Below are 20,959 nucleotides of genomic sequence, written 5' to 3'. Positions count from 1 at the left end.
ATCATTGTGGCAGTGGTGTGCAGGTGGGACAGATTGGCAGTAAGAACATGAATTCAGAAGCTGTTGCAGGAATATCATGGAAAGTGGTGGGAATAGGAAGGAAAGAACTAACCTGAGAGTCACTAAAGGAAGGAGTATGAGAAGACTTGTTGATAGGCCGATTTTAGCATCCCCAGTATGCAAAGATGACTCTAAAGTTTCCAGTGATGAAACCTAGAAGAGTAGTACCAGAACTGACTGGGAAGGGATTTTGTGTGAAACTAAAGATAGTCAGTTTATTTAAGACATCTTGAGGTAGAGACAAAAATTTTGAAATGAGGATTTAGAGTATAAGTTAGAGATATAAATTTTAGATAATGTCTGTTTAAAGGCAACTCCAAATCAGAGCATTTTAAAGTATGCAGATACCAGAGAAAAGCTATGGGCTATTTATTGCAAAACTCTATGGGCTGCGTTGATTCCTGTTTTCCCAGGAATAGCAAGGGAAGGTCTCTATGTGATAGAGAACTCCTGTTTGCTGTAGGCCGCTTGGAATAATCATTCTTATAATATTCTGGATATTGACAAGTTTCCTTAGTCTGGAGAGACAGTAATGAGACTAAATGGTTGGGTGTCTTTCAATCATTATTCCTCCTTCCTCCCAGGTTTTCAATTCTATTCATTTGTAGAGGTCTATAGCCAAGCACGTCTACAGAGGATCCATGCTAATTACAAAGAAATGTAGACCTCCTTAAGGGATTTTAGAGCACAGGATAGTATTTATGGTATGCTTTCATTTTTGCGTAACAAATACAAATATGTGAAATGATATCTAAGCTAAGAATACCCTTCCCTATGGCAACTTTCATTCGAATTTGAACCTGGCAAAGGTGTTCCTTAATGTTTTCCCTCTTATCCAGGTCTCTGGTTAACTGTCCTTCCGTTGGTCCTTTTTCAGACCCTCTGCATTTGTTTGCTCCCTCTGATCAGGCTAATCCAGGGGCTCTGACAGTTACCCTGCTTGGGTGCTGCTGACACATGTCCCCTTACTTGATTTTTTTAACTCCATAGTTTAATTTGTCAGATTTTGAACCCGATAATGTAAGATTTATTTTTGACAGTAGAATTGGGAGAGGACAGAAAGTTGTATCAGGTTTGAGTCTAGTACTGTCCTTATTTCATTATCTATTCATGTTAAAAATATACTTAAATTGATAAAAGTGCAGAATCTTTAAATGCCAGGAGAAATAAAAATGAGAAACCACGGAGAATGTTTACACTTCTATCCGGTGTCATGCTAATGGTCATCATTGATGTTTGCCCGGATGTCAGGGGAGTCTTGGCCTTCCAAGACCTAAGACTGTGGAGTGTGATCAGAAAGTAAGGTAGTCCTGGATAAAGGTGAATTGCCTTCTTTACAAATATACTTTTGTATGATGGAAGACTTTATCTTAGAAGGGAAAAAATAATTTTCTTAACATTTTAATTCTCCCAAATATGAACTACAGAAGCCATTATTTTTCACTATACATTCATATCTGTTGAATGAATGAATTCAGAATTGAGGAATTGGAGAGTGCTATCCAGCCCTTTTCTATTAAAATTACGAGGGTTCTTTTCTTCTGTACTTTAGCATTTCTGGGTTCTGAGAAGATAGGCAGGAAAGTTGAATAGGAAATCTCACCCTTGTTTTATTTCCACACATAAACCTTTCCTTGTTTTTGCTTCTTACTCTCCTCTCTAGGTGAATGGAGGCATTGAGAACACATTAGAGAAGGAGGTGATGCAGTATGACTACTATTCTTCGTATTTTGATATATTTGTAAGTATTTTTTATGTTTCATTTCAGATGTGATAAAACTGACCCAAAAGGCAGATTTCCTCTAAATAGACTTCAAATTCTATGTCATTTTTTCCTCTTTTGAACACTGACCATATTTTCCTTTTCTTTTAATTCCCCACTCATTCATCGTTCTCTAAGGAATTGTCTCATCATCTCAAGGAAATAAAAGATTAATGATAAATAAGGGAGGGCAACAGAAGGAGCCATTCCTATTTTCTTGTTGGAGAGCCTTTATTCTTTCAAATGGCTGAAATAGAACCCATTGACATATCTAGTCACTGAAAGGAAAATTCACCTATTTATATAATAAGATGATGAAAATGCCATCTTTTTTTTTTCTTGCCTTGTTTCTTCTTTCATAATGGGAGATTAATGTGAGACCTAATTTGCTATTACAGTAAGTTGTAGAGCAGAGATTCCCAAATGCTGGTCTACAGACCAGTGCCAGTCCCTGGTAGTCTCCAGCTAAATCACAATAATGAAGACAGTCTGCTGAGTTCTTCATAAAGCTATGTCATTTTTGTGTATATTTTTTAAAACATCTCTTTCTTTTCTTGCTCTCAGCTTTTGGCAGTTTTTCGATTTAAAGTGTTAATACTTGCATATGCTGTGTGCAGACTGCGCCATTGGTGGGCAATAGCGGTGAGTATGCCCTGCATGAGTGGGTCATCTCCTCCAGTGCTGGTGGCCAAGTCCTGCTCTCAACAGGCCTGGGCTGGGAGAAGATACAGTTCTAATGCAGGTGGAATCCCACTAGCTTTCCTGAGTCCCATTTCCTCCATACTTAAGTAGGTTTAATACGCCAGGGCTTCTTTCCAATGTTAATGAGTAACTAGATTTGTCTCTTGGTGCTGAGCCAAATGAGGAATCTAGAAGCCCAGCAGTGATTATTGGCCAAGCACCAAGCCACCCTCTACCTCATTTTGCAAATAAGAGATGGGAGTAGTACTTCTGTTACAGAGGTATTTCGAAAATGTCTTATTTGGTTGAAACTGCTTAGTGATTGTTTTCATGACATGGTCCGTACTTATTTAGGTAATTGCCTTACCCCCTCCTTTCTTCCCCACAACCCCCCATCTTGGAGGGAAAAGCTCTCAGTCTTTCTGTTGTTGCCTTGGACTTCTCAAGGACAAGGACTTTTTTACTCCTCTGTTTCCTGGCATCTAGCACAGAGAGCTTTGGTATTCTTAATAAATATTTAGAGATAGATAGAATTACTAGCAATTCTGCCTGACAGATGTCTGAATATTTGCCTTTTGTAAAGCTTTAATAAGTCAGTTCTGTGGGAAGAAAATGTGGAGCTCCTCAGACTAGAGAGAACTGCTCAGAAATAACCTGCAGTTCTGCGATGAGAGGGTGAGACCTCAGGTCTGGGTGGCCCAGGCCTGGGTTTCTCCAGCTGGGAATAGGACTTGTGCTGCCCTCCTGAGTCCACTAGGGGGCGATGTCTGTCTGGGCCATCTCGTCTGAGCATTCTCAGAATCACGGGGCAGTGGTCAGACCATCTGTTAATCCGGAAGCTCTCATTTCATGGATATAGGCTGACAGTCTTGGCCAGACTTGACCTCCTTTCCTGAATACTCTTTTGCTGATATCATCATAGCTTTTGATGATTGTACCCTCCCATTTTTCTACATTTTCTCTAACAGATCCCTTTGGGATGTTGTATTCCTGAGTCCCCATATGTATGCTAGTATTTGTCAGACCATCCCTCTCAATGTTTGTTTTAGAAAAGTGTTTGACATATAGATACTCAGTGAGGGCTGTAAGACAGTATCTTCAATATCTGATTTCAGATTATCTGAATAAGTCTAATTTAGCAAATCATTTTATTGCTTCTGATTCTTGTTTTAAAAAACATTTGCAGAGAAGAGTCTAGAAGCTGGAAGGAGGAGAAGTCAGCTGGTATCTAAAGAGTTTAGTGTGAGCCTGTAAAGTTAATTAGTGTCAGAATATAAAATGCTAAACCGCCTCCTCTCCCAAGCAGCTGTGTGTGTGTGTATATGTGTGTGTGTGTGTCTGCAACTTTGTTAATACTTACTGAGCAAGATACTTGGTGTTCCCTGTCCGCCCTTCTGTCAGTCAAGCTACTATTGGTATTCATTTTGGTCAGGTTTCACCACTCTAAAAATATTAGTTGAAGGAACAGTGACAAGGCTCAGGTATTATGGTATCTCTGGACTTCACAACCCCTGGCGAGAGCCCTACCTATGCACTTTACCGGTCTCTTCATGTGCTTGTAGAGGCTTTGGAATTGTACCTTCTGGTGGATAAAACTTAGTTACCTAGCACACCAGCCTGCTGAAATGTGGGAGAAGAAACCACACACAGTCATTTAGGGATTGTGTCACATGTAGAAGCCTGTTTTGCCCCAGTGTGGGTCTAGGGGATAGAGACTGAGTGATATGGGAAGGAGCCAGGCTAGGCACAGGTTTTTCAGGCATTGCCTGCTCCTGGCTCAGACAGGTCTCTTGTGAAGAGGGAGGTGCCTTCACAGTGTGAGATGCCTAATGTGAACAGTGCTGTATTATGTGTCTTGCAGTTGACAACGGCAGTGACCAGTGCCTTTTTACTAGCAAAAGTGATCCTTTCAAAGGTATGGCCTACCACTTTTTCTATACAGTTACCATCTTCAGTGATGAAGCCTCGTTGTTTGGTGTGAGTTTGTGGTAACTGCATTTCCCTTTCCTGGTCATATCTTTTCTTCCAGCTTTTCTCTCAAGGGGCTTTTGGCTATGTGCTGCCCATCATTTCATTCATCCTTGCCTGGATTGAGACGTGGTTCCTGGATTTCAAAGTGTTACCTCAAGAAGCAGAAGAAGAAAACAGTAAGTTCCTCTCAAAGCCAGCCTCCTGAGGCGGACTGGGTACCAAGCCGGGAGGAAGAGATGTAGTGTCTTGGTGTGAATGGGGCTGCAAATGGGTAGAGTTAGGCAGTGGTGGGGTCTTTATTCTGTAGTGGCTACAGCAGAAATTGAGAGAAGGGTTGGGTGGATGAAAGGGTAAGTAACAGAAAGCAGCTCCTGTCTCCAGCTATCAGGCCAGGCTTCCCCTGGAAGAAAATGTGAACACTGGTGAAAAGGGCATTCAAGCAATAACAAAAAATAGCCAGCACTTCTTTCTCCCCAGACAGCTTGTTCTTTTCTCCCTATTAGCAATAGGCAGGACACTAAGCATTTTGTGCGTATAAACAGAACTGTGCTGTTTAGGGGCAGAGAAAATAAAACCAATTTTAAGTGAGTGGAAGCAACTATTCTAAATACAAGCCAGTGATTCTCGAAAGTCTCCCATTGTGATCCATACAGCAGTTGGTGGCTTCAGATGGGCTGCTGTTAGAACAGTTAAATGCCTAGGGCTGGGGGCCATTGGTAGGTTTAGGATGAAGATTATTCACAGGAGGATGACAGCAAGCCAGAGCGATGCTTAGCCCTTCACCATCCTCTGAGTAGCTGAGTCATAGCTAACAAGGTGTACTCATGAATCCTGCCAAAGCTGCTATAATCTCATCATGGCTTTCAGTATGCCAGAATATTCACTAGGAAGGCCAAATTATTGATTAAGCTTTATGGTAAATTACCAAGCTGAAATTCTTCTCCACATAATGTCCTTAATGGAAGCCCACATGCCCCACCCACCCATCTTAAAGGTGAAACAATCAAAGCTCACTTCAGACACCCATGCAGTTTCAAGACATGCTGTTTTTATGCCTCTGCTGGTCATCTGGCTCAATTTGCCCTGCTTCATAGAAAAAAAAAAGTATCTTATAGAAAGTTAAGCATGATTATAACTTCAAAAAACAGCAGGATGCAAAATAATCTTGCAAGTGGTTTTATTTTGGAAAATCCCATTTGCATAGAAGAAATATATAAGAAAAGAATTATAATTCAAGAGTAGATTTAAAAAACCCATTAATCAGACCGAGTTGTACCTTCTATCCTATGCCCTCTATTCCTTTGTGAAAGTATATTTTGGAGAAGTTATAAGTAAAGCTAATGAAAGTCTTTTTTAATTGTATATAAATATAAAACTGAACTTTGTTGAAAACATATCAACTATTACTATGACTGAGGCTTGAATGGTTATGGGATTAAACCACATTCAAAGTGACTAACAAAGCAGAACACACAATTAATGAAAAATTTTAAAAATAGCACTTATTTTCATTGTCAGTAGCATGTATGACACACATACCTGGTATCTGCTATTTGGCCTGATGCTTCCTCCTACTTTATCCTAAGGTTAACTCAGCTTTCAGTCAAAAGAACTTAAGTGTCGATGGCCTTGCATGTGTTAGTGTTCCTCAGCTGTCCACGTCCTGCTTTCTTACCTTTTCTTTGCTTTTTTAAGACACTTTTTTCTTTTGAAACATTCTTGTTGCATAAATATTTGTCATCTTGATTGTTCTTTATATATTTATGAAAGGCCATCCCTGTATTGCACTTTACATCTGGCATCTCTCTAACCAGATGTAGGCAGCAGACCGTTTGTAGGAGCTGACCATGTTTTTTATTTTACTTTGTGTTTTGGTTTTGATATTGTGCTTTTTTATAGGAAGGCAGGTACTCACAAGGGAAAGATGTAAATACTGAGTTATTTATTCTGAGACGGGGTCTCACTTTGTGAAGTTCAGTGGCACAATCATGGTTCACTGCAGCCTCGGCTTACTGGGCTCAAGCAATCCTCCCACCTTAGCCTCCCCAGTAGCTGGGACTACAGGCATGCGCTACCACACTCAGCTAATTTTTAAATTTTTTATAGAGACAGGGTCTTGCTATGTTGCCCAGGCTGGTCTCAAACTCCTGGGCTCAAGCGATCCTCCATCCTTGGCCTCCCAGAGTGCTGTGATGACAGGTGTGAGGCACCATGCCCAGCCTCATGAGGCACTTATTTAAACTGCTTAGTTATCTGTCTTTACAGTATTGTTTGTCATTTGTTAATGAAACTTACTGTTTGGTTGAAACATTTTTAAAGTACCTCTTTTTCTAAAGGTATTTCATTGTAATAATAATACCATTTTATTTTACTTAATCTTGCCAAAAAGCTACCAGAAAGGTGACCTCATTCCCAACATCTGAATTTCTTCTCTTCCAGGACTCCTGATAGTTCAGGATGCTTCAGAGAGGGCAGCACTTATACCTGGTGGTCTTTCTGATGGTCAGTTTTATTCCCCTCCTGAATCTGAAGCAGGTAAAAAACTCGATTATTATTTGTGCTTGTATCTCTCATTCAAAGGCTCTGTTCTTCCTCCCTCTCCCTACCCCTTCTATTTCTCAATATACTCAGCTAACATCTAACATGCCAGGCATTAGGGATATGAAAATAGGTGAGACACGGTCTCACATGAGACCAGTGGTAAGACACAGAGTTGTAAAAATAAATGTCATGGAGGAGTGATTAGACACCATGGTTTGTGATATGTATCTTAGAAGACACACAGACAAGGGGGAGGGTCTCAGTGCTCTCTTTATTGCGGTTCATCACCAAACCAACCTCCCCCTAGGACTCCCATGTCTGAGAATAGCAGCACTGTCCACCCAGTTGCCCAGATCAAACACCAGAGCCTCACTGTTGGCTCCACCCCATTCTTATGGCTCACATCTCATCATTCACAAAGCTGTTTCCATCCTCTCTCCCTTATTTCTACCTCCATTTTCTCATTCAAATCCTGCCACTTCTTATCAGCTCCAACATCATTTCAGCATTACTTTCTGCAGTTTCTGCAACAGCCTTTGTCTCCCTGCCTCCAGTTTTGTCTTTCACTAACCAGCAACCAGAGTGTTCTCTTAAAAATCACAATCACAGTCAACAACAAAAATAACCCGATTAAAAAATGTGCAAAGTTTTGATAGACATTTCTCCAAAGAAGATAAACAAATGGCCAATAAGCACATAAAAGATGCTTAACATGACTAATCATTAGGAAAATGCAAATCAGAACCACAACAGGATACCGCTTCATACCCATTAGGATGACTGTTACAAAAAGCAAAACCAAACAAAAAGACAGAAAATAAGTATTGGTGAGGATATGGAGAAATTTGACACCGTGTGCATTACGGGTGAGAACGTAAAATGGTATAGCCCCAGTAGAAAACAGTATGGTGTTTCCGTAAAAGATTAAACATAGAGTTACCATACGATTCAACACTTCTACCCCTGGGTATGTACCCAAAGGAAATGAAAGCAGAGACGACAGCAGGTATGTGTATACCCATGTTCATAGCAGCATTATTCACAGTAGCTAAATGGTGGAAACAAATCAAACAGCTGTCAGCAGATGAGTGGATAAACAACATGTATGTACATCCAATGGAATATTATTCTGCATTAAAAAGGAATGGAAAGCTGGGCACAGTGGCTTATGCCTATAATCCCAGCACTTTGGGAGGCCAAGGTAGGAGGATTGCTTGAGCCCAGGAGCTCAAGACCAGCCTGGGCAACATAGGGAGACCTTGTCTCTATTAAAAAAAAAAAAAGAAAGAAAATAATAGAATTCTGACACATACTGTAACATGTATGAACTGTGAACACATTATGCTAAGTAAAATAAGCCAGACACAAAAGGACTGTTGTATGATTTCACTTAGATGAGATACCTAGAGAAGTCAAATTCTCAGAATGGTGATGATGGCTACACAACAGCGTAGGTGTTTATGAAAATATAGACTTGGTCGTGCCAGTCCTCTGCTCAAAAGCCTTCAGTAGCATAAAGGATAAAGAAATCAGTAGATCTTAGCCTAGCTGGAAGTGCCCCTGTGGGCACTGTCACCAGTTGTCTAGCTTCTCACCTTGTGACTGCCTTCTGGTGTGCTGTTCATAGCTCTTCTGAAAATGCTGTGCTCTAGAGCCCTCCAACCATTGTCCACCTTGCTGTTTCCATTCTGAACATGATCTCCTCTGCAATCCTAGTGTCTGCTCACATGTTCCCACGTTCTTCCTAGCCATGCTTACCCTTCCCATCACTCCCGGCAGTCTTAGAACATCCTCAGCATGTTCTTTGGAACCTCTTCCACAGCCTTGTCATCTTGTGTTGTCTGTACTGCCTTCAGCGCTGACCTGGTCTGTTTCTACTGCTGGGTTGTAAACTTGAGTTAGAGACTACGTCATTGTATTCCCTACATTAGGCCTAGTTAATATTTTAACACACATGTGCGCGCACGCGCGCGCACACACACACACACACACACACACACAGAGTGATAAAACAGATTCCAGACAGAAAGAGCCGTGAATGATTGAAGGTACAGAAATGTGAAATATCAGTATCCTGCAGGAACTCCAAGTAACTTGAGATTCCGGACTATTGGTGTTGGATCTGAAAGCAGCGTACAACACCGAAACATGGAGCCAGATGAAATACAGATATGGATTAGTAGAAAATCTGTTTCTAAAACAGTAAAAACTAGAATTTAGTATTAAATTGTGTATTACCTCATAAGGATTATTTCACTGAGATGTTTTGTGTCATAGGACTTTACTCTTTGAAAAAAGGAAATTCATGTTAGAGTTCATGCATCTGTACTTCTTTTTCTAAGACTAATACAGGTTCTCAGTACTAATGTATTTTCTTAACTAGAGTTCAGAACATAGAATAGTAGTGATATGAGGAACACGGCTTCAAGCGTGCCTCATCAACCTTTCTAGTTCTGGGATCCATCTGCGTTTCACCTTTATCATTTACCACCACCTAGTGGTACCCTGGAGCATTACCATTTCCTTCAGTTAGGAAGGTAAACAAGAACAAAACATTTTCATGGTGTTCCACTGTGTAGCTGCTTTGTTTGACAAAAGACAGGTTACTAATGGGCAGAGGAGTGGTCAGAGTGGACTACCTTGTTATATTTGCATTGTCTGAATGTTCAATTTAGGAAAGAATTAAAAATGAAAACTGTTACTGGAATTAATATGCCTATGGAATGAAATACTTTTTCTTTGTCCCCTTCTCCACCATGTAGGATCTGAAGAAGCTGAAGAAAAACAGGACAGTGAGAAACCCCTTTTAGAACTATGAGTACTACTTTTGTTAAAGTAAGTGTTTGAAATGAAACCGTAACAAGAAAGTAGTTAAGTATGGAGATTTCCTTTTGAGTAGAGTCAAAGTAGAATTCAAAGAATAAGAGTGTAAGGATAGCCAGATTTGTCTTACTTGCATGAATGTGTCAGTCACATTTTATTAATGCCAAGTGTCTAAACATTTTTTATATAGGTATACATTTATAAGGTTTGAAAAATACCTCAGATTTCTAAATTTCTAAAGAATAGAGATGAATTTATGTTAGTTTACTTAGCCAGAATGGCTACATGCCAGTCACATGTCATAGTTTTAATGACATATACTAATCTATGTTAAGAGGACAGCAGTCCTGTGAGATGCAGGTGCTGTTATCACCTCCATTTTACATTTGAAGCAGCAGAGACATACAATGGGTCACTTATCCAAGGTTGCACAGCTAGACGTGGCAGCGCTGGGGCTCAGGCCCACACTGTCTGGTACCAGGTCCACTGCGGCCCCTCGCTGGGATATTTCTCAAGGATTTTGGAGCCTCTGAGATGAAAGCTGCTGTACATCCAAAGCAGTCATGCTTAATGGGCTCCAAAGTGGAACACATTGTGAAATCCCTTTAAGTCATCAAAGAAAATCATTTCAACCTCATAAATCGAAGGCAAATGAAGTAAATTGTAGTAGCAGCAAATCTGCCTGACAGTTTAACCACAGAAGGAAAAGGCTGCCAGATTGTGAGTCACTAGGGAGCTGGGATAGAGGCTGACTGGGTGGGAGAGGCAGCCAAGGTCACGGCACATGGAGCCCCAGTGCCTGCCGCCTCAGCCCCTAGCACACCTCAGCCGCATCTCTCCACCACAGTCATGCAGACATGAAGCAAAAATGTGGGCATGCTGGTAGTTGAGCCTTTTCTGAAATATTTTAACATGAATTCTAGTGTGACCACACCCATGGTCCTTCGTGTGTCTGTCACAGCCCCTCTTTAGCACACAGACTTTTATGTACATGAAAGGTGACCGTGGCATTTTGCCTTTTAATGCTGTTTCTTAAATACTTTTGTCTTCTCTCTTTTTCTAAGTGTGAAAAACCCTCACAGAAAGTCATCGAGGCAAAAAGAGGCCGGCAGTGGAGTCTCCCTGTTGACAGTAAAGTTGAAATGGTGACGTCCACTGCTGGCTTTATTGAACAGCTAATAAAGATTTATTTATTGTAATACCTCACAGACATTGTACCATATCCATGCACATTTAGTCGCCTGCCTGTGGCTGGTAAGGTAATGTCGTGATTCATCCTCTCTTCAGTGAGACTGAGTCTGATGTGTTAATGAATAGGTGAAGAAAGTCTTATGCTGTATTCCTAATCAAAAGACTTAATATATTGAAGTAACACTTTTTTAGTAAGCAAGATACCTTTTTATTTCAGTTCACAGAATGGAATTTTTTTGTTTCATGTCTCAGATTTATTTTGTATTTCTTTTTTAACACCCTACATTTCCCTTGTGTTTTTTAACTCATGCACATGTGCTCTTTGTACAGTTTTAAAAAGTGTAATAAAATCTGACATGTCAATGTGACTAGTTTTATTTTTCTTTTTGCATTATGTATATGGCCTGAAGTGTTGGACTTGTAAAAGGGGAGGAAAGAGGGATTGCGAATACATGTAAAATGTCACCAGACATTTGTATTATTTTTATCATGAAATCATGTTTTTCTCTGAGAGATTGTTCTGAAATGTTCTAAATACTCTTATTTTGAATGCACAAAATGACTTAAACCATTCATATCATGTTTCCTTTGTGTTCAGCCAATTTCAATTAAAATAAACTAAATTATACTGTGTGCTATTTTTTCAAACATGAATATTCCCCTTGATTCATGGGAAGTTGGTATGTCTGTTAGTTTTCTTTCATCATTCATTGTATCATTGAAGAAAAACCTAATTGCCTTTAGTGATGATGATGCTGGCTTGGGTAGAAACTGACCTTTTGTACATATCAAGTCACTTCTATCTGTGCTTGTTCTAAGAGTGGATCAGATCTCAACAGTGCAACAGGGAGGCTTGCTGGGAGGCTGAAATCTAACCAGGATGAGTGTCTCATAGGGAAGGGGTGAGGAAAATCTCAAATGTCTGGCCTTGAGACTAAAACCTTAGAACTCAATGGTGTTGTGTGAGTGAGAATCTCCCATCTCAGGATTAGAGTTGCATGTACACCAACCCCATAGATGATGCTTAAGCTGCCAATCAGGTTGTTAATTTAACCTGAGAAGGAGCTCTCACCCAGACATGCTGGGTGAACCAATAGGATGTTGCCAATCCTCAAAGTAAGCCAAGTCTGGCTCAGAAGTCACCTCCCTAAGCACAGACCAAGAGGAATGAGGTAAAGTATTTGAATATGCTAGGAAGTCAGACCGTGGGAGCCTACAGTGATTATCTGAACGATTGAGTTATATATTGCCCTGGGACTGCATAGATTCAGCCCAGAGGTGTGGGCATCTACTCTGCCATGTTTCGGTGGGGTAGGAGTGGAGCCGTTTGTCCTTTATGCTCACATTGCTGAGCAATCCTCTGATGGACCCCTATCACTCATTTATCTGATGTTAATGTCCTCTAGTAATCCTTGCTGTGGTTGATGTTGAAATCATTTTGTCTCTGTAGAGAGACTTGATATGATTCCATTTATGACACTCATTACACAGTTGAACTCAGGGCTTCTATATCCCTGGTTTCCTGTGGAGAAAGAAGCACATCACTGTTGCCCACATCTATGATCTACCTGTGCTAATAGGTTCATGAGTCTTGTGTCACCCTGTTTACACTGAGGAAATGAAACCAAAGGTATTAGCGTCTCTGAATCAGGTGCCTCTGGAAGGTACAGATACCGGGTAGAATGTTAGGATCATCTCCGTGCTGCAAGATGTCCTCTGCTCTTCAGAACAGTGTCATGGGAGTGGACCGAAGGTGCCGTGTCTGAACAGTCCTGGACATCAGATTCCCAACTCACCCAGTAGCTAATGAACCTTCAATATCAAATGCAGGGAGCCCCACCTACCCGCAGTGTGGAGAGTGTGTTTGATAGTAATCTTGTATGTGTGAAGATGGATATTTTATTTCCATTAGCTGTGGGCTCTTGAGAGTGAGCAAAGTTGGTTGTGGTTTAACTGCCCTCATTTTGTCTTACAACACCCTAGCCACCCCATGCACAGCCCCAGCCAGTAGGGGCCGGTTTGACTTTGAGCATTTTCCATGAATCAACCACATTTGCCAGAGCACGTAAACAAAAGAAGCCTGAGAAAATAAAACACCATCCGCCACATCAGTGCCCTCCCACCACCCACTCTGCCTCCTCCACCACCACCACTGCATTCTCTCTCTACACTGCTGAAGTTCGGGGCAGCCCAGCTTGCGTTGGGGAAGGAAATCGCTAAGAAGTGTGAAACCACAGGAGACATTGCCCAGTACCTCGGCTAGTGATAACAGCCCCACAAAGCCCTTTGTGATCTGAAAGTTTCCTCTCCCAGTGCAGAAATCATTCCAGATTTCTCTATAGAGGCCAGGTATTTGCCCTAAAGAGATTCAATCAATTCATGAGAATCAAGGAGTAGATCTAAATTAAATTTGATCTTTCTTAAGTTGGTTGGTCTTGCTTTGTTTACAAGTAGGATTCTCTACTTGGTTTCCAAAAGAACATGTTTCACAGAAACTGAAGCTGATTGTAGGCAAACCAGAAAACCTTCCCAATGTTCAGGAACACATTGTTTTAATTCTAATATATAAAAATGTTTACTTTAAAAGGATCCACTGGAGAAAACAGAAAACACACAATCACTTATTTTTTCACCCACCTGCCAACAATGAACATTGTTTTATATTTGTCTGCAGAAATACACGGACACACATATAAATGAGCGTCATGCCTATTTGTATTATTACTCAGTAGAAAAAATAGTCAAAGGACATGAACAAACATGTCACGGAATAATATAAAATAGATCTTAAACATAAAAAAAAGTTTATCTTCACTCACAGTAAGAAAAAAAGCAAATTAAAACCACAATGCAGTGCTATTTTCACCTGTCAAATTAGCAAAACCCCAACGTTAAGCAGTATGCTGTCAGCACTCACACTCATTGTGGGAGAAGGGGTTAGGGCTATTTCTATGGAGGGCAGTTTGGCAGTACCCATCAGAATTACCAGTGCATATGTTTAAATGACATAAGACACTATTACTCATTTCAGCATTTTTTATAATAGCAAAAGATTGGTACTAAACCAAGGCACTGATTAAAAGTATGTTCACCAGTGAAAAGTACCTGTATTTAGCTGGGCACGGTGGCTCACGCTTGTAATCCCAGCACTTTGGAAGGCTGAGGTGGGTGAATCACTTGAGGCCAGAAGTTCGGGGCCAGCCTGGCCAACCTGGTGAAACCCTGTCTCTACTAAATTAGTTGGGCGTGGTGGTAGGAGCCTGTAATCCCAGCTACTCGGGAGGCTGAGGCAGGAGAATCACTTGAACCCAGGAGGCAGAGGTTGCAGTGAGCCGAGATCAGCCACTGCACTCCAGCCGGGGCCACAGAGCAAGACTCTGTCTCAAAAAAAAAAAAAAGAAAAAGAAAAAAATACCTGTAGTGAAGTGCCCCTGTATATAAACTTAAAAAGAGCTTTAAGATTTATAAATGAAAAGAGATGTGCAGATTAATATATGTTGTCTACTCCCTGTGTAAAAAGGGGAAATGAGAACATATATACATGTACATGGATACTTATATATGTACATCCATATTTATCTAAATAAAAATTGGAGTGTTTTTGAACCATGTTAAGTGTTCAAATTTATTTATCTCACAATAGGATTAATAGGATTATGCTACGAATAGTATTTTTCAACTCCACATCTATTTATTTTCTAGTTTTTAACCCATTTCCTATTTGCCCCAAGAATACTCATCTCTAACCCTAATGCAACAGAAATGTATCTGATGTTACATTAGGATTAGAGACAAGTTCTGTTTAGAAATAACTCCAAGAACAGTTTTTGTTGTTTTGTTTTTAAGAGAGAGAGTCTCGCTGTGTCACCCAGGCTGGAGTGCAGTGGCGCGATCTCAGCTCACTGCAACCTCAGTTCCGCCTCCCGGGTTCAAGCGATTCTCCTGCCTCAGCCTCCCGAGTAGCTGGGACTACAGGTGCATGCCGCCACTCCCGGCTAATTTTTTGTATTTTAATAGAGACAGGGTTTCACCGTGTTGCCCAGGCTGGTCTCGAACTCCTGAGCTCAGGCAATCCACCCGCCTCAGCCTCCCCAAATGCTAGTATTACAGACGTGAGCCACTGCACCCAGCCCAGGAACAGATTTTATATTTTATTTTCACATTGAAAATCAGTCAGATTTGCTTCAGCCTCAAAAGAGTGTGTTTATGTAAAAACAGTGAGCTGCACTTTTTTCTAAATGGGAAATGGGTTAAAGAATCTATATTTTTGAAAGATGCATATTTGTCTATTTATGAATTTCTGATTGTTCATCTGGGTTAATTTGGGGCTGTTTGAAATAGCACTATCGTGAATGAACATCCTCACACATAAATCTTGGTACACCCCTTTCGTTTCCTTGGGAAATAGATGGGTCCCATGATAAGAGCACCTTCCAGGTGGCGTGTGTGCTACCCGTGTGTAGTGGGCTCTGCGATGTTTCCTCACGGCTTGTGTGGGGCAGAGCTAGAGTTCAGGCGCTATTTCAGTCACTTGCTGGCCTCCACCCTGGCTGCGCATTAGAATTATGAAAAGAGGATTTTCCAAAGTCCTGATGCCTGGCCCGCGATAAAGGCTCCCAGAAGGAGAGCCACTGGTAGGATGGATAAGGCAGCAGGTCTTAAGTCAGACAGTCCTGGAATCATGTGAACTCTGGGACTCACTCAGTGGGTAACTGGGCATATTTTTTACCCTCGAGACCTGGTTTTCTTCTCAGTGAAATGAGCATAATGGCTGTAAGGTGATGTAGTTGAGAGCATTAGAGAGACAGGACACAAGCTGCCGAGCCAAATTTCTGGTGCTCAGTCAGTGGTTGGTACTCACTATTCCTCAAACGCAACAGAAAAAGCAAACAAATGAAAAAGAACCTAAAAAATCATGGTGCAAGCTACGCATCTAATCAAATAACTTTTCATGGCTAATGAAAATCTTGAATTTCTAGCTGTTTGGCTGAATTATATTGGTGTAGTATCTCTGGTTATCTCTTATTACTCAGAATTTCTCACTGGCAGTTATATAGGACTTCGATTAGTATAATGGGGAGAACATTAATTGTGACCTTCTTGAAAGACCAAAAACCTTCAAAAATGAAATCTATGAAGAAAGGAATTCTAAAACAGTAGAAAGAATGCATAATTAGAAATATTTTGAGAACCGTTGAGCTGAAGTTTTACTTTCTTATAGTTGAGAAATATATGGAGTTTTTTTAAATATAGTTTTTCCTCTTTTTTTTTGTTTTTTGTTTTTTTTTTCTTTTTCTTTTATGAGACAGAGTCTCGCTCTGTTGCCTAGGCTGGAATGCAGTGGCGCAATCTCGACTCACTGCAACCTCCGCCTCCCGGGTTCAAGTGGTTCTCCTGCCTCAGCCTCCCAAGTAGCTGGGATTACAGGCACAAGCCACCACATCTGGCTGATTTTTGTATTTTTAGTAGAGGCGGTGTCACCATATTGGAGATTTTTTCTTTTTTATTTGACAAGCGTATGAAGTATGCTAGCTCTGTAGTGACTATTGAGATATGTGTTTTTATGTAGAACTATATAAATCTTTGCCTAATTTTTCCATTGCACACCTGTGGGTGCTGCCTGGTCTGGTACTTATTTTGTCCAACCATGTGCTTTTGTCTTTAATCACAGAAGTCCTATATGATGGATGAGAGCTCAGCATATAAAAGTCTTCCCAGCATTGACAAATTGGCAGGTTGGCTTATAACCCTCTAATTATCTGAAGAGCGTTGGAACAAGGAGGGGAAATGTGAACAGCCAAAGAGGCAGTTTCCTTCCTACTTCGTAGCCAAATAAGGAAGGACATTTTCCTGTTTTAATTCAAACTACAAGTAACCTGTTTTCACTCTAAGAGGAAATAACATAGAAGGTAAGAGTGGAGGTCCTGGAGCCTGGCTGCTTGAGTTCAAATTCCAGCCGTTTCTTAGTAGCTGTTTGGCTATGGGAAAGTTCTTTAAGCCCCCTCTGCCTCAGTTTCCCCATCCATAGAACAGAGATAATTGTACATATAGAATTTTTGTGAGAATTAAATGAGTGAACACGTCCTTAAGCCAGTACTGGGTACATGGTGAGCACTACATTTGTGATTGCTATCATTACTTCCTCAGGGTGTTAATCACTGAATTTGTAACTTTAGCTAGAAATCTGAAATTATTTAATCTAAACACATTCTTCTAAAGACAGATGAACTTAGGCAATGTGGGATGGTTAAGAACAAATTGTGGCCGGACATGGTGGCTCAAGCCTATAATCCCAGCACTTTGGGAGGCTGAGTTGGGCGGATCGCCTGAAGGCAGGACTGAGGTTAGCTGAGTGTGGTGGTGGGCACCTATAATCCCAGCTACTTGGGAAGCTGAGGCAGGAGAATCGCTTGACCCTGGAGGTGGAGATTACAGTGAGCCAGATTGTGTCACTGCACTCCAGCCTAGGCAACAGAATAGACTCCATCTCAAAAAAAGGAAAAGAAAAGAACAAATGGTACAGCTTGTTAGAGCCAGACCAACTGGCCAGGGCTCTAACTAGCTGTGAAGTGTGACTAGTATTCCTCCCACACAACGTGACCTCCCTGTATGTGGTAGATGTGCCGTGGTGGAAACGTACTGGACCAAGAACGATGCATAACCTTCTTCTACCTCCCACCTCAGAAATACATGTGGGTGTTCCAGAATCTCCTCTAAGGTGATTCTGCAGAGCTCTGGGCCTGTTTAGTCTCTGGAAGGAGCTGGGGTGTCAGAATGCTGTACATACCCAGAGAGCACCATGAACCGTCCTGCTGTACCTGAAATTTACAGTCCATTAGCACCCCCAAAAAGAGCAGCTGCAGATCTAGGACACATGCTCACAGAGGTAGAATTTCTATACTCTTTACAGCTGAGGAAGCAATTATGGTAATTCCAGAGTAGGTCAATTTTACCCAAAGAGAAAAAACAAATGGGAAATTAGTGACAAACCAGTGGCCTGGAGTATAGATAAGGAGAAAACACAGGTGAACCATTATTTCCTTAAGAAAATTCTCATTGACTCTGGGGAGGAAGCCTTTAGTAAAGAAACAATGCATGTTTTGTTTTGTTTTCCCCAGTTGAAAGTCGGTGAAAGGAAAGACGTGATGTTGGATAAATTGTGTGTGTGTGTGTGTGTGTGTGTGTAAATATATGGGCTCTGGGTTCAGAGGGACCTAGCTTTAAATTATGACTATTACTTTAAAAATAGTGATCTTGAGTAGGTAATTTAATCTTTCTAATCTGTGAACTGTGAGCCTTAATTGTACTGACCTCAACTGGCTCATCAAGGATTTCTGGATGCCTGGTGCATAGTAGACACTCAGTGGGTCCCTATTCCCACCACCTAACCTCTCTGCAGAGAGGTGAGAGTAGAGATAACTGTTAGTTCTTTTGCATATGTGTGGAATCTACTATGTGAAAGGAAAAGAAAAACTCTGGACCCCAATTCACCACGCTATGTTTTAGAAAAAAATAAGCCAAAAGCTGGGTCATGTGAGAAGCTGCCATTCCTTTTGTGCCTAAACAGAGAGCTACAGATGAAACGTCAAATAGCTTCAGAGGTAGCTATTCTATGTTCACCATATCTTATGTAAAGTGCTGATTTACTGAGCGCAACATGAATACAAAATTGGCAGTTCCCCTGCCTGCTCCCTTGCTCTTGCAACCCGTGGGTTGTTATACCCTCCCTCTCTCCCCTCCAGCCCACTTTCCTTTTTTAAACATTGAGACACTCAAATTCATCTTTGAAAAAAGGCACAGACCATAGACTGTTTCTGTGATTCCATGTTATCTTCTTCTGATCATGCCCTTAACCTAGGCAAAATAAACTTCTAAGTTGATTGAGGCCTCTGTCAGATACTTTTTGGTTTATCACCGTCTCTAGAGTAGAGCTACCAACAGTGCGTGCCAATACTGTGGAGGATTGCACGTGCCAGGTGTTATTAACTCATCTAATCCACATAACTTCAGGAAATGAGGTGTTATAACTTCATTTTACATAAGGAGATTGTGGCACATAGAATTCCTGGAACTCGCCTGAGGTCACACAGATACGAAACACCATACCCAGGATTGCTGGGATCAGAGAGCGTGTGCTGAACCTCTCCATCACGCTGCGTCTCTACTGTTAGGGCAGCTCTCACGGGGGTATCGTGAGGGTCAGGAAACACAGCGTCTGCGAAACACCCTAGAGCTGAGCTCACATGGTACGCGTCACAGTAGATGGTGTCTTATAGCCACTGGAATGTCCTAAACCAAATGAATCTGACTCTGGTGACCTTTAAAACAGAAGCCACATGAGCTCCTTCATTTGGTTGTAGTTCCTCTTAGAAGGTGTCATAGCCACTATCTCAGGGAAAGAATTAGAAATGGGGTGTTGGACCATTCTTACAATCAATACAGAATTCCATAGCCCAATTGCCATGCTGTTTCTTACCTTGGATGTTCAATTCGATGTCATCCAACTAAAACACACATGGACAAAAATCAACTTTTCATCTTTTAAAATTTATTTTGCCTATTACGAAAAACACACCACATAATTCAACTAGCAAAGAAAGCTGCTTCAGGGCATGTAAAATGAAAGGCTTCCAGGCAGTTATCTGATTAAAGAACACTAAGAGAGGGACAAGGCTAGAAGCCGCAGGCTGTCTACACTATGGCAGTGGCTATTTGAGTTGGCTGGAGGAGCTGTGGAGAATATGGAGAGAGTGGGGCTGGAGACTGCCATGGCTATTCCTCATTGTTATTGCAGTGAGGTTCTCTGTGTGCCCACTGGTTTGAAAACCATTATACAATAATGATAGAATAGTACACACATGAGAACTGAAATAGCCCAAACCCAGAAAGAAAGCCCAACTAGATCCTCAGAAGACACTTCTAGGGACAATAACCGATGAGGAAAAGATGGCCTCCTTGTGCCACCGTCTGTTACGATCCCTCTCCATTGCAGCAGACAGCCGTTCTTCTAAGCAGACAGAAGGCGATGATGGCAAAATAGACCACACTCTTGACGAGCAGGAGGAGGTACATGTAATATGCAGAGGTGTTTGTGAGCTGCAGCAGTAGTGCATCTAAGAGAAATTGCACATGTTCTTTTTACAGAATAAGATAAATTAATGGGAGAGGGGTTCGCAAATACTTATTTCTGATGATTTACATTGAAGTAATATTCCACCACCATGAAAACCTGTAAGTAAACATCTATTGCTACCACCACCACCAAGAGTCAGACAAGTCAGAATCCACCTTTCAAGTTGATTAACAACCTCTGCTAAATTCACTTAGAACATTTTAAACTATTAAAAAGTAAGGTTGCATTGTAGAAAATCAAAGAAAGTGGTTAATCCAGATTCGCTGATGTGTTAGGTAGTTGTGGCACACTCACCTGTCTTTCCTAAATGTCTCTAATTATGGCTATGCTATTATTAGGTGATTGAATTTAATATTATTTGAGGTTTTGCAAGAGATATGTGATGTCAAAGAATAAGTAAAGACAGTGGGGGTGGACCACCAGTGGCTACTCAATGAGTTACAAGAGTAAGTCTCTTCCTACGGAAATTTCCATTTACATGTTTGGTCTTCATAAAGTGAGAACTCCAGAAACATCAGTACTTGAGGTGGAAAAGGATCTCAAGAAGTGATGTGTCCATAACTCCCTGCCCTTAGTCAAGTGAGGTGTTACTGCCCCTCCTTGCCTGGTGTGGCAGCCTAAGTCAGAGACCCTTGGTATTGGAAATAGAGAAAAGTTGAGCAGGGCTAGAGCCAATGCTTCTAGTCACATTCTTTGTGCGTATGTAGAGAGAAAAAGCCAGAAACAAGTATGCATTCTGTGTCTGCTAAATGAGATACCCTATGCCAGACATCTCACATTCATGCCCTTATCTCTTC

The 20,959-nt window shown here is 41.1% G+C and overlaps 1 protein-coding gene across 4 annotated transcripts in view; it reads left to right on the top strand.

Annotated features, from left to right (window-relative positions):
• STARD3NL (STARD3 N-terminal like) overlaps positions 1-11,397 on the top strand; it is a 47,761-nt gene extending 36,364 nt beyond the window's left edge. For all 4 annotated transcript variants that reach the window (XM_032758296.2, XM_032758297.2, XM_032758298.2 and 1 more), the window contains 7 exons: positions 1,724-1,801; positions 2,387-2,464; positions 4,365-4,418; positions 4,533-4,650; positions 6,914-7,009; positions 9,778-9,850; positions 10,903-11,397. In XM_032758296.2, the coding sequence (XP_032614187.1) occupies positions 1,724-1,801; positions 2,387-2,464; positions 4,365-4,418; positions 4,533-4,650; positions 6,914-7,009; positions 9,778-9,833 (480 nt within the window). In that variant the 3' untranslated portion in view covers positions 9,834-9,850; positions 10,903-11,397. The remainder of the gene's footprint in view (positions 1-1,723; positions 1,802-2,386; positions 2,465-4,364; positions 4,419-4,532; positions 4,651-6,913; positions 7,010-9,777; positions 9,851-10,902) is intronic.
• Positions 11,398-20,959: the final 9,562 nt, after the last annotated feature.

This window comes from Hylobates moloch, unplaced genomic scaffold (genome assembly GCF_009828535.3).
Source record: "Hylobates moloch isolate HMO894 unplaced genomic scaffold, HMol_V3 SCAFFOLD_1, whole genome shotgun sequence".
Lineage (NCBI taxonomy): Eukaryota > Metazoa > Chordata > Mammalia > Primates > Hylobatidae > Hylobates > Hylobates moloch.
This window is presented reverse-complemented; position numbering and strand designations above follow the sequence as displayed.